At 36.7% G+C, this 13,870-nt stretch overlaps 2 protein-coding genes and 1 long non-coding RNA gene across 14 annotated transcripts in view; 2 read left to right on the plus strand and 1 right to left on the minus strand.

Annotated features, from left to right (window-relative positions):
* lark (RNA-binding protein lark) overlaps positions 1-8,643 on the plus strand; it is a 21,126-nt gene extending 12,483 nt beyond the window's left edge. For 5 of the 10 annotated variants that reach the window (XM_087410593.1, XM_087410596.1, XM_087410597.1 and 2 more), the window contains one exon: positions 3,153-3,438. In XM_087410593.1, the coding sequence (XP_087266719.1) occupies positions 3,153-3,246 (94 nt within the window). In that variant the 3' untranslated portion in view covers positions 3,247-3,438. Of the gene's footprint in view, positions 1-3,152; positions 3,439-3,953; positions 6,127-8,437 lie in introns of those variants that run through there. The other 5 variants (XM_087410595.1, XM_087410601.1, XM_011051798.2 and 2 more) reach the window with 3 other exon arrangements.
* LOC105143482 (uncharacterized) lies at positions 2,390-3,169 on the minus strand. Its single transcript, XR_845755.2, has 2 exons — positions 3,012-3,169; positions 2,390-2,730 (listed from the first exon to the last, which is right to left on the minus strand). It is a non-coding gene; the product is annotated as an uncharacterized LOC105143482 (long non-coding RNA).
* A 750-nt stretch (positions 8,644-9,393) lies between the features above and the next one.
* Adk2 (Adenosine kinase 2) lies at positions 9,394-12,694 on the plus strand. 3 transcript variants are annotated; one of them, XM_011051714.2, is made up of 6 exons: positions 9,413-9,534; positions 9,661-9,759; positions 10,485-10,692; positions 11,074-11,349; positions 11,439-11,847; positions 12,298-12,694. In XM_011051714.2, exons 3-6 carry the CDS (start codon positions 10,504-10,506, stop codon positions 12,423-12,425), a joined length of 1,002 nt encoding a protein of 333 aa, XP_011050016.1. In that variant the 5' UTR covers positions 9,413-9,534; positions 9,661-9,759; positions 10,485-10,503; the 3' UTR covers positions 12,426-12,694. The 3 variants fall into 3 exon arrangements, with proteins under 3 accessions (XP_011050006.1, XP_011050016.1, XP_087266730.1); XM_011051704.2 differs by lacking the exon at positions 9,661-9,759 and having other exon boundaries at positions 9,394-9,534; XM_087410604.1 differs by lacking the exon at positions 9,413-9,534 and having other exon boundaries at positions 9,612-9,759.
* The last annotated feature ends 1,176 nt before the right edge of the window (positions 12,695-13,870 follow it).

A 13,870-nucleotide genomic window follows, 5' to 3' on the forward strand; every position in this document is an offset into this window, starting at 1 on the left:
CGTATATATGTACATGTATATATACGAAAAGGAAATATGAGGAAAACGTAATAAAGATAAATTATTAGGAATGACGGATATGCTACTTTACTTGCGTCAAAAATTGTTTTATCGATTGGTCTGCTCTTAAAGCTCTTTGTTCTCTCTTTTGGATTTTATTAATGTTCATCGACGAAAACCGTGACGCGGTTTGTGAAACGGAGATGAAAAGAAAAGTTTCTGAATGAGTAATTTTAGAAATTATTTTTAAAGTGTTAAAGTTGAGAGCATGCCTCATTTTCCAAGTGATAGAATTCATATTATATTGAGAAGCATTTTGTTATTTTTCACATATAATTTATAGAAATGTAAATTGGATTTCTCTCTCTTACGATTTTAGCGTATTCTTAAAAATATATCAAGAAGACGTAGACCGTGTTTAAAGAAGAAAGAAAAAATAAGCGTTTGCCGAAATCTTTCCCCAAAGGGGGGTAGCGTGCGGGTCTGATCGTTCAGAAAAAACCTGTTTTCATAACGCTGTTTTCTTCACTGCAAAAAGAAAAGAAAAAGTTATAATTGGACTTAGACCCGGTAGGATGCGCCGATTCTGTATGGAAATCTAAGTGGCGGAACATTTATTCTTAGCGTATAGTAACGTAATCTTTTTATTAACGTAGGATTAATTCTGACGTAAAGAAAAGACGTGCTGTAGTCTGTAATAATCGCACTTCCGTTTTGTTCGAGCGTAGAGACTTGCTGTAAGGTTTTTTTCTCCCGTCTACGCTTTTTGTTTTTTTTGCTGAGAACCGTGTTCTTTTTTTTTTTTCTTAAAGATTATAATAAATTATAACCACACGATATATTGCTAATAATGATGCTGAATATAAGAGAAATGTAATAACATGTATTTGTGAAATTCACAAGAAAAAAACGTGTACTGCGTGTTTCTTTAATTATATCACACCGACCGCTCTCTCTCTCTTTCGCGGTGTACCCTTTGCCAGCAACAACCATCCAGGAAACCACCCTAAATCCTTCCTTTGTCGCACTACGAAAATCTTGATCGGGTACGATCGGACGCGCGCTTCCTTCGCTGGCTTCCTGCGCGTCGTGCGCGCGTTTCCGCTTCGCATTAGCTCAATAAAAAAAAAATGAATGAAATTTCCCGTCAAAATCTCGATATGAAACGCGCGCGACGTGTTCGCTCATGTTACTCTGTCTATCTTTGCTGCCATTCTTGTGTTACCCTTCACAAGTCTGATTGTCGATCCGCAGATAGATCAGCGATATTTCCTCCATCGAACAACTCAAACTGCTTCTACTTTTCTAAATTTTTATTTAATTGCGATACAGTACAATCTGTATGAATTAATTACAGCGATATTTAGATTTTAGTCATGTAATCAGACCGTCCAATAATTTGGTAGATTAGGGATCAATTAGAGTTACGAGTTTGTCAATTACTTAGCCAAAATTACGTTTAATCAAATTATTTGTTAAACAATCATAATTGGACATGTAATTTAATTGTAATTGCATATGTGAATAATATTTAGATTAGACATCCTGGTCTATATAGACGTTGTCCTATATTTTTAATATCATTGGAAATTAGTGTCTCTTCATAATTCATCGAGAACTATTTCACGTTTCGTGTGTTCCTGGCTCGATGACTATTTTTTTCTTAGTTCTGTTAAACGAATTTCTCTCGAAGAAGCCTTACCAGCCTTTTATTTCTATATTTTACTCTCAATAGAGTGGGAAAAGTAGAGACAAGATGCACATATAATATAGTACAATGTAATATACTATATTATTTTCGCACTCGTCGGGCATGCAGTCGTGCGTTGATTATGTCGTTAATCATTCCCGGATTTCATGGTTTTTTCGTGACAAACGTCAATGGGAAATTTAAATTAGTCGCACGATGCATGTCCGATGACGAAAGGATTTCAGCATTCGTGTATAAATATAGGATGTTCCGGAATCACTAGAGATATTCTATCAGCTACACGAATCTCGTGATAAAAATTGGGAATAATTTTAAGTAGCGAAAATTTTATAAGTGGCATTATATTCATACTTTGTTTGAATGTATTTCTATAAAATTATAAAATTTGAGAGAATAGAATTTTTTATCAAATTAATTGTTTAAGATGCTTTTTTTAATTCAAATTCTTTCTAAATTGCTGTAATTTTTTGTTTTGTTTAAAACAACTTGCATGTTTCCTGGCTTGTCTAAAAGGATTATCCGATGATTTTATAACATCCTATCTAGTCCAAGTAGTATTCTTTGTGCATCTCTCACGTGTTGCTTTGAACCAACAAAATAATGGAGATTTTGAACTTAGCAACGTTGTCGTTTCCTTCAAATGTTGATCATCTTAAAATAAAGAAAACAATTTAAAAGTACAGGGAGAGTTTTTTATAATTTCTCATAGTTCTTCGAAGAATCTTTACACGATCTATGTGTGTCATTTGCTTGTTATTTCGCGAACCACCATCGTATCACATATTAAGCGATCTATTCGAACTGATGCGTTGTCGATTCCCTTCGTTTTTAAGACGCTCATACCTTTAAGCATGTCTCTTTATCGAGATGTGTCTGCTTCTCTCTTTTCTCCTCTGTAATTGCTTGTTTCAGTCTCAGTAGTCGAAAGCAGGGATTGCTACGGGTTATAGTTTTGTAAAGTTCAAGTTTCGATGCTGTAGATGTTGGGAACAACAATTATACGATGTTTTCTCTGAAGTCTGGTAAAAAAAAGTAAGGTGGTAAAAGAAAGTCTGGTAATAGGCACTAAATGTTGAGTGAAATAATTTTAATTAAATGTTTGATTAATATTGCCAAAAATAATTTAATTTCCTAAATATTTAATAAGCATTATCAAACATAAAAATCAACCGTTTGATAATAATTACTAAATATTAAAAAAAAATAAAATTATTTTTAGTTATATTAATTGAATTGGTTATATGATTGAAATTATTTTACTCGACATTTTGTAGCTATTAAGATTTTTTTCAGTACTTACGGCATCGAAAATTGAAGTCTAGAGATTATAACAGCTTTGATCTCTGATTCCTCTATCTCTGTCTTAAAGAATTAAGGGTCATCGTAGCAAGATCCGTCGAACACTAAGTGAAATCGTTCGTTGTATGACTGATGTTTTCAGAACAATTGGCACCGCGGATGAGGTGGTCGCGCACGAGCTAGCATATAGCGCGAATAAGTCGCTTCATCATGCATACACGGATGTGGAATACTAATTCTCCCTCTATATGTGTTAAAACAAGGGAACACTGGGAAATAATATCGAATTCCGATATAAGCCTGCTACGTACCTTTCTCGTGTTAACAGTACGAGATGAGTACCTGTTTTGTACATTTTTTTTTTATACGTGACTCACGTGTGTTTTTGCTAGTTCTTATTTTTTAATAAATATCAAAACACGTGCGAACGACGTCTCCTTAAATTGTGACTGAGAATTCAACCCTTTTTCTAGCTGGCTCTCTCGAACTAGGCTGAGTTTGTTCGTCGAAAGCGATTGTATCGTTTGTAGATTGAAACTCTAACTGAGAAGAAGAAGGAGACAGTCTTCCCATCTTTAAACTCAATTGCTTACGTATTCAAATATATGTTTATTACCTAACTATGAATATTGTAGACATGTATATTTACAGCATCAATCTATTGATATGACTTTCACGCGTTCTTCCTCTTCTCGGTTAATCTGTTGTCCCTATTCCATAAGCACGGAGGAAAGATTTGCAATCCTTTCGCCGTATTCACATCTTTAGTAGTGCGATTATCGTTCTCTTGCATAAACTTCCGATTAAAGCCAAAGTTAAAGCTGTTTCCAGAAGTACCAAGCGGACACGGAAATGTAAATAGACGAGAGTAAATATTCCTCTTTTTTTTATATATCTTAAGTCGATTTTGTATTATGGTAATACTCATATTGTTATGTACCAGTCAAACTTGCAGACTCGGAGGTTGAGCAGGTCTACAAAATCGGACTTTGCTGAAGATCGCTTTTCCATCCTACCAACGGCAAGACACGGAGGTGACCGGCCACGATCTGTAGCTTATACGCAGTCACTTCTCCTTCCCCTCAAAGTTACTTTAAAAGACATCGTGCAGAATCCTCGGAGATAACCGAGCGAATCTCTCTCAGAGTGACTTTGGAACACGAATGTGTAGAACCAGGCACGCTACTCGATCATCTCTCCATATTGAGATGCGGTGAGCAAACTGCTGTCCGATGCTATTCGATAATACGTAGACTATTTCGAATCCGGAGGAGTTTGATCGGTGCATAACAAGTACGTCTATGCCCGTTAACTTTGGCTTCACCGGGAGACCTCGGCGCATGATCGTCGACAGGAACTTATACAAGATGTCTCAGAACCACTAAACATCCAACAAAGCTTAGTCCAGTCTGCTTTCAAAAGCTTCAGAAAATTAATGTGTCTTTGGCTCGAGACATTAGTTTCATCGACATATAATACTGGAGCATGTGGTGAAATCTAATTTTTCATTTTCGACGGACCTAAGAGAAAAGGTAAATATGGACATGGAACTCTTTTTCTACTATTGTCTTATTGATCAAGTTTTGTTTCAGGGAAGAAAGAACAGTAGTGTATTCTACCCATACATTGTTCGATCTTTTTCTAGATCTATCAAGATGGTTTATACTCCGTCCAGTACTATATGTCGATGGTTTTTAAAAGAGGCGGAGAGATTATTGAAGATATTTAAGTTTAATAATCAAACATTACAAATAATGTTCTCTCATAACTGGTTTTGAGACAGTCTTATTATAAATTACAGCCTATTCCTTCCTTTCTTTTTTTCGTATTGGCGCATATATTTATCCCTTCGCAACTAGCTACCCACTTAGGTGTGGATCCCCGACCCGCGATACGTATGCTTGACGTACTTGACGAGGCTCGAGGTACGCGGGGAAAAAGAAAATCTGCGATACCGAGTCGCGCGCGTATAGCACACGCGTGCGGGAAAAAAGACTCGGGGAGCATGGAGTCGTCACATCGGGGAGCTTCGTCGGATATATTCGATACGCGATGTATCGCTGTATTGCAAGTACATACTCCCTCTCGAGGATTACGGTAATGTCGGTGCCGCCGGACTAGTCGTCGGATAGCGAAGGTCTGCTCGATGGGTCGGCAGCCTCGCTCTCGTAGCCCATACGTGGACGTGCGACATTCCGGCTCGTCGTCGTCTTCTTCGTCGTCACATCGCCGTCGTCGTCAGCTTCGTCGCCGCCCTCGCCGCTGCCGTCGTCGTCGCCGTCAACGTCGTCTAATAAAGTCACGCAGCTCGAGTTACAAAACGGTTCGGGACACACGCTGGCCGCCGAGAAGCTCAACGAGATGACAAGTTCCGAGCCCAGTCTGTAGCTAGATCGCTGTGCTACATTTCCGGACACGCGCCGGCACAGACCCTCGCAGGCGCTTAAAAAGATTTAAAAAAAAAAGTACCCAGTCCCTCTCGGCAGAATTCTCACTAGAGGCACGTGGAGATCGTGAATCGCCGATCGGATCCGTGCATCGGATTTTTGAGAGACACGGTCGGCACAAGAACCCGGAGAAAAACATGTACATGTATATAACGGAAAAAAAACCGGACGCACGTCATCGGGACACGGGTTACCCCTTGATCTCGCGTGAATAGAAAACGAACACACACGTGTCGGTCATCGTCGGTTGCCGCATTAACGCAAAAAAGCGCAAAACTGATAGAAACGCGGCAGCAGGGATTGTAACACGCTGTATTGTAATATGATATGTGATATAGGACGTGATAGCCCTCTACGCCGGCATCATCTACGAAGGATGTACCCTTGAAGGAGCGAGCGTGCCAGGCTCGAGAGACGAGAGGGTTTCAAGTAGAAGCGACGCGAGAGGTCTGGTGGAGGAGCGACATGGTGTAGCGAGAGGTAATTGTTCATCACAGCACTCTATAACTACATCGAAAGAGAGCGGGGGAGAGTGCGAATGGGAGATGTATACTGTAATAGAGACGCGGGATTGCGCTACCGCATTCAAGACGCGGGTCCAGCCTCTCAATATTGTTCTGATACGCGTAAGAAAAATGAATAAAAGTAATATAAAGAAAAGAAAAAAAACGACACGTTAATTCATCCCGCGTATTCCACCCGAACGCCTTTGAGAGTCCTGTTTTCTTTCTTAGGAAAAGCGGCGCTTTTTAAGGGAGAGCCCATCTCTACGAGAGGAATCTTCTTCTGTAGGGTGCGCTGGACAAAACTGTGAGATCGACATGTGCTTACACACGCCGAATCTCGCCCTAGAGCGGATTCTCGAGAGTCTCCGCTCGACGGGACCATGAAGGTATCGTAAGAACGAATACTTTCCCCGCGCTGCGATCCCTCCCAGTCAACACCAACTAGAAACCTATTCTGTAATTCTTAACAATTGTAACGTTACTATGTCGTTGTACAGCTTTTTTACCATGTATGTACAATATCTGTGACTAACGACACTGTAACGCTACAGTTACAGTTAAGAGTTACAGAATAGACCCTACAAGTAACAAAAACATCTACAAGGTGTTTCTTGTCTCAAGGAAGATTGAGACCTGTTTTCTTATGGGACACCCTGTATATTGTAATTTCACACTCAACAATATAAATATAACATATGATGTTACATAACAGTTAGATTGTTGAATGCGATATTATAACATAGATGTTACTTTTAATTGGTGTTAACTGGGTAAAATCTCGAGAGAAATATTGAACACTTTCGATCTCAAATAGCATAACATTCGTGGTAATATTGATCATATTTGCTTCAACTCTTCATGCGAGAGTGATTTTATATCTTAGTTCAGTTTTCATGACTTACATTAAAAGTTTAATTCAGACGGATTATAGCGGTTCTACTATCACTAATTTTTTACGGTTTTCAGAACACTTCATTTCTCTCAATGCAACTATTATTAGTATATTAGATTATGATCAAAAGCAAGAAATAATATAAATCTTTTTTTATGCATTGAAATGAATTGGTTCTTTCAACATGCTTCCATTTGCGTTTGTGCACATTGGTAAATTATACCGAAAAATTTCTTTTTTATTACTCAACTTTAATAAATAATATACGAAGTAAGTATGTTTTAAATTTTTGTGAGTCCCTGAAAAAAAGGAAGAGTCATAAAATTAGAAAACATACTTATAACTCACCATGTATAATCAAATCTCTATAGTCATATTTTTAACGAATATGTAACCATTAAAAAAAATTTGAAGACTTGTTTATTAATTGATGGATCAAAAATTCTTTATATTAGGTGTTGGAATTAATTCGTAGCGTTTTACAAGTGATGGGAAGTACTTTCATTAATGTATTTTTTAATGCTCATGTGAAATAAATAACATTCTTTCATTAAAAACGCTACGAATTAATTCCAACACCTAATATATTTTATCAATACTATCAAATACAAGTAGTGACATGTGAAAGAATTAAGCTATTTCAATAATGCAAAATAAAATTTATACAATTTTTCACTTTTGATATTATAATCCAATATGTAATGAGAGAAACCTTAATATTAAATATTTTTGTGCTATTTCATTGCTAATGAAAGTAAAGTTATTTAGACGTAAATACGTAACGGTAAGTACAATTCCGCAGGTAAGAGGTATACTACTGTGGGCAAAAAGTATCGATAATTTGTTTGTTTTTCAAAAATTCTTTATTTATTCATCCACATTCGTATCATCCTCCTCAAAGTAGTCCCCCCCGGTTGCAATGCAACTGTGCCAACGCTTTTTCCAATTTTCGAAACATGCCGCATAGTCGTCTGTAGGTATGGCCCGCAGCTCACTCCGATATGCCAACAAGATCAGTAAGGTCTCGGACAGTCAATCGACGATTTTCGAGCACCAAATCTCGGATTTTTTGGACGTGAATCACATCAGTTGATGTGGATGGCCGTCCGGCACGTGGCTCGTCTTGAACGCTCTCTCGGCCCTCTTTAAACATTCTGTGCCATGCAAAAACTCTTGCTTGTGACAAAGCGCCATCACCGTACGCCTTCTGACACATTCTCAACGTTTCGGCTGCAGAAATTCCATTCCGGACACAAAATTTTATCGTACTTCGTTGTTCCATAATTTCAGACATTTCAAAAAACGACAAATCACTTTTTACGTGCTTACAAACAGACGCTTATCTCAAACACTAATGACTATTTTGACGTGTACCTTGGCGCAGCTGTCACTGACAGAATTGCCAACTTCAAAATAAATTCGGTTGTTCCTATCGGAAACCCCGGGAAATTTAAATTTGAAATTATCGATACTTTTTGCCCACAGTAGTAAAGATAGCTTACTATCGTATTATTTAATCCCAATGGATCGTCGCGAAAAAAATAGTACCGTAAGTAAGTTTCGTGTGAAATATATGTTACAGGATGTCGCCGTTCCATACGAAACTTTCCAAGTCGACTGATGAGAATATTCAGCGTGTAATTGAGCAATAAAGACCTTTGTCTTTCATCTCTAGAACTCGTTAACTGTCTCGTTAACACATTGAAGCTATTGCATACATTTGTATTATACGACAAATTTTCTTTTATACGCGTTTTATATTTCGACGTAAAAAAAAAATCAACGAAATTTAAATTTAGGACTGGAATAAATAATCTTATAAATTTATCTCGTTTAAATTTATATATTTCTCAGTTTGTGTTTTTACAAATCATATGATTAAGACAAAACTTATCGCGCAAAGTAATAAAAAACCGTTAAACTTATCTTGTTATGTCATTAAATCTCTTCTTGACTAATGTCTGTTTCTCTGTCTATCTCAATGTTTAATTTTATTCTCGGTTGAATTCTTTATCTTTTTCTAATTCTAAGAATAAGAAATAAGTCAAAACGGAGATCAAGTTAATCTATTTTTGATAGAAATAGCCAAAGCTGTTTCACTTTTCTGAGATAAACTAAGATAATATCCAAGGAATATACAAAGAGGTAACAAAATCTAAAGGACTATTTTGAATTTTAACATCAATAGTTTTTATAACTAAAAATCATCATTTTGAATTTCGTGACATTATAATAAAGTCATTTTGATTTTCTCTTGACTTGGTATGTTCCTTGGGATCTAAATATAGAGTATAGAAATAATCTTAAGATTATTGAGTAATTTGAGCAAGTATGTAAGAAATGATTTACAATATTTACAAACATTTGAAAGTGTCGTTGAATCAACATAGACTGCTTAATTATAATCTCATACGGTTCTTACGTCGTTCTTTTATCCCTTCCCTCGATAAGTCTCCGCTATGACATAGAGATAATAATGATTCCGAGTTAGAGCGACTTCTTCAATAACAACCGCAAGTCGATACCATTGGATACTTTTACATTTTCACGCGCGAGAAGCGGCACAGCGGTGAGCTGAAGGCGTCGGTGGCGCGCCTTGCGATCGTACCAGACCAACCTTGGCGTTTCCTCGTAATCGCTTGAAAACTGCAATCGCACGGAAATGGCCGAGGACTTACGGTAAGTGTAACATCCAATTTTTCGCAATTCCAATTTTTTTTTCGATCTCGAAAAATATTTATTAAACGAACCAGAAGCGTTTTTATCTTTTCTTCGGAGGTTATGAATCAGGATTTATTACACAAGGTTAAGTTCGGCATGCCGCGTATGTACTTCACTACTCCCGGCGATCATCGATGACAACCAATTCGCTGTCGAAAAGAAAGGATTGATCTGCAAAGAATGGTGCATATATTATAATTTTTGTTTCAATCGTAAAAATTGCACGAACGATCAACGTCAGACTCGTGGAAATTTTTAGTCATGTCCGGCAAGAGGAAAGATACAGGTTATGTAATCTTCAAGGTCGATTCTCATAGACGCGATTTCGTCACCGAGTTGTGAGTAATGCGAGTTCGATAATGTGAGTCGCGGTTGCTTCAAAATGGTATCGTAATACGAAATTGCCGTATGCGTTTTTATTATTTTCTTAATAATATCGCTTTTCTTATTCGAATTGACTCGAAGATAATAAATTGTTTGACATTATCTTATCACCGTTCCTCAGGAAATTTTTTTTATTAATAAAATTGCGCAAAGCATATCTAGGATTGCTTTCCTTTAAAATTTAAATGCCCGTTTCTAATATAGATCGACTTTAATGTCTATTTTTTTCTAATGTCTATTTCTATCAATGTAGATTAATTTTTAATCTTGTTTTAACTTATCTTTTTCTGATTCTAAGAATCAGAAAAGGATAAAGAATAAATTAAATCGAGATTGAAGTTAATAATCTATTTCTATCATTGATAGAAAAATATTATATATTATAATAAATTTTAGAACTAGAAAAAGATACAAAATTAATTGAATTGAGATAAAAATTATACTACATTGGTAGGATCAGGTATAAATTGTAGACTGATCTAGATGAAAATTGTATTGAAAATTTTATCAAATGAACATTTCAGAGAAGGATTGCTGTTGGGTATGGGAAATCCTCTCCTGGATATTTCAGCATATGTTAATTATGACTTGTTGCAAAAATATGATCTGAAGTCCAACAATGCCATTCTTGCTGAAGAAAAGCATAAGCCTTTATATGATGAGCTGATGGACTTATACAATGCTGAATTTACTGCGGGTGGATCTGTGCAGAATACTATGAGAGTAGCGCAAGTAGGTAGAATCTACACAGAAAATTATTATTCACTCTCTAAGAAAGAAAATTATTATTCACTTTTAAAATAAATCTCAGTCTTAAAGATTAAAAATTGATCCACTCTTTAAAAAGACTGACTCAATTTTCACTTTTTAGGGTGAGCTTTTAAAGAAGCTTTTAAATTTAGAGGACATTGACAAATTTATCTGACGAGTAAAAGAAGAAAAATCTTAAATTTATTTCTATTGATAGATAATTTTAATCTTGGTTTAATTTACTTTTCATCTTTTTCTAATTTTTAGAATTAGAAACAAATAAAAAGAATTAAACTGAGATTGATCTGCATTGGTAAAAATGGGCAAAAGTCACACTATAAATAATCAACATTTGTATTACAGTGGCTTCTGCCAAAACCGAAAATCACCACGTACATGGGCTGTGTCGGCAAAGACAAATATTCCAAGATCCTGGAGGATAAGGCAATGGCGGATGGCTTAAATGTTCGTTATCAATACACCGATCAGGAACCGACTGGGACGTGCGCGGTGCTCATTACGGGGAAAGAACGCTCCCTATGCGCCAATTTGGCAGCGGCAAATTGCTTTTCACAGTCACATATCGAAAAGCCAGAAAACAAGCATCTGATAGATATCGCGAGATACATCTACATATCGGTAAACGCAAAGATTTCCTAATACCTAAATATATGAAAGAGCGATTCAGTAAAATAAAAAGTCATGAAATTCATTATTTTGTATTTCAGGGATTTTTCTTAACGGTCAGTCCCGAATCCATACAAACAGTAGCCAAACACGCTTATGAAAACGACAAAATGTTCATGATGAATCTCAGCGCACCGTTTCTATGCGAATTCTTCCAAGAACCGATGCTAGCGGCGTTTCCCTATGTGGACATCTTATTCGGGAATGAGACAGAAGCGGACACGTTTGCAAAAACCAACAATCTTAACGCGACGAACAGAAGGCAGATCGCGCTGAAGATATCGGAAATGGATAAGATAAATAACAAGAGGAAAAGGATCGTTGTGATAACACAGGGTACTGACGCAGTGCTTTTAGCTAAGGATGGCACTGTGACCGAGTATCCTATTATAAAACTGCCAGAGGAAAAAGTTGTAGATACTAATGCCGCCGGGGATGCTTTTGTCGGTGGTGAGTACGGATCAGTCGCTGTTATAATAGCAAATATTTGCGGAAATAATAACTTTATTGAGATATATATATAGTAATATCTTTATTGAGATTTTTTTTCTTAATGTTATTGCTCGAGCGTGGTGACTTTTCTTATATGCCTGTGGTACACACACTGATTATACACAGTTATATGAAACTTACAGACGTGTTAGAGAAGTGTTCTTGGCAAAGTTATTCTCGGTGGATTGCCGCTTCCTTCCGAGAGGAAATACGAGTATATGAAAATATTTTGGTTGTACCGGGATTTGAATCCGTAATCTCTAGCATAACAGATCAGTACGCTATCTGCTTTGCCACGCTCGCTCTCGTAGTATATTATTGAAATACAATGACAATAGAAGAGATTATATATAAAAAGAAAACTAATTGAAAGCTTAACTTTTATGTCGACTGGATAAATTGTTTCAGGTTTTCTAGCACAACTTATACAAGATAAAAGCATAGACACGTGTATAAAATGTGGCATTTGGGCGGCGACGCAGATCGTGCAGAAGTTCGGATGTACTTACGAGGGAGAGCCGAACTTCCAGTCTTGATTGGTGCCAATGTGCTAGCGAATATAAATCGTGTACTTAATAGATATCTTAATAATTTTTTTTACCTTGAATTTATCCCTATCTTTTTTACCTTTTAAACTTTACATTACAAGTGAAATTCGAGCTGCAAGATTATAAATATTTGTACAATATTATTAAAATTTAGCAATTTATTTTGCTAATTTATTTTGCTAATCTAAGCGCATTAGATCAATGACATAATTTTGGAGAAAAAAAAAGAAATCAATAAATTCTTGTTGAATTAATAAGATCATAAATCATTTTACAGGGCTGCGAAATTAATGTCCGTTTCCACCGTTTAAATGTAATTAATAATGAATTCGGACACTCGCACTGGATTAATACATTGAAGCCTACTTTATTCAAAGTAATCTGAATCAGTGATAATATAATTAACTTTGACATTTAACAGGCAATTTGATCTTTTTACTAAAATTTGATTTATTTTTCAATATATATTTTCCTTTTAAAAAGTCACTGACTGCCTACATATATTCTGCTAATAATATCATTATTAAGTATTTAATCCTTTAAAATATCTATAAAATATAAATAGCTTTTGCATTTAACTTTGCTACATTCATATATAGCAGCTCTTACAATTGTTAGTGTACACTAATCCAGTGTAATGCAAGTGACCGAATTCACTATACCTTAATCTCAGTTCGATTCTTTATCCTCTAGTTTTAAAAATTAGAAACGGATGAAGTGTAAGTTGAACCAAGAAGTTGAAAAATTTAATCTAAATCTACATCGTTTCACGAGTGTTCGCCTAAAGACGTGAACTGCGCAGAATTTCTCCCTCGCGCATACTTACGTCGCCGTACGTTAATTTACATACTGTCGGGGAAAATCAATACAATCACCGAGGTATGTAGATATTATACCGAGAATTTGCCGGTTAGCTTCGCATACGCGGCCGCTGGACGGGCGATACCGTCCGGGAGTGCAGGGTATTCAATTATGCGAGACGCTGCACGCGTGCGTCGTGCGCGGTGCGATATGCGGCCGAACTGCGGAGTTTGGAGCGGGACGGAAACGTATCGAGCGGGCGAGAGAGAAAGAGAGAGAGAGGGAGAGAGAGAATGAGATGGGGGCGAGCGGGACGGATGGACGGTTCTTAAAAAAAAAAATCAATAATCTCATTACGAAATTGCATTGGACATGTTGTGCGTTTTGCATATAAACAGAAGTAACGCGCGTCACATTCGCTGCACCGGGCAGTGCCGTATTAATCCAGCACCTTCCTCTGTCCGTATTCCTCTTTCACCTTTCGATGAAACGAGTTTACGACGATCGTTCGATCGCGATATTAGTGTTCGGTTTTGCTTCTGGAACAATCGTGCTTCCTCACTTCTTTTACGAATAAAGAAATACAGAGGTACAAGTTAGATTAATGTTAGATTGACGTGAAGGATCTGTCG

Source organism: Acromyrmex echinatior, chromosome 10, assembly GCF_024713525.1.
Source record: "Acromyrmex echinatior isolate Ae372 chromosome 10, ASM2471352v2, whole genome shotgun sequence".
In the NCBI taxonomy this organism is placed as follows: Eukaryota; Metazoa; Arthropoda; class Insecta; order Hymenoptera; family Formicidae; genus Acromyrmex; species Acromyrmex echinatior.

Coding starts and splice junctions, on each gene's coding strand:
- Adk2 (XM_011051704.2), top strand. Junction 11,350..11,438: donor CGAGATACATCTACATATCG/GTAAACGCAAAG, acceptor TTTGTATTTCAG/GGATTTTTCTTAACGGTCAG. Junction 11,848..12,297: donor CGGGGATGCTTTTGTCGGTG/GTGAGTACGGAT, acceptor AAATTGTTTCAG/GTTTTCTAGCACAACTTATA.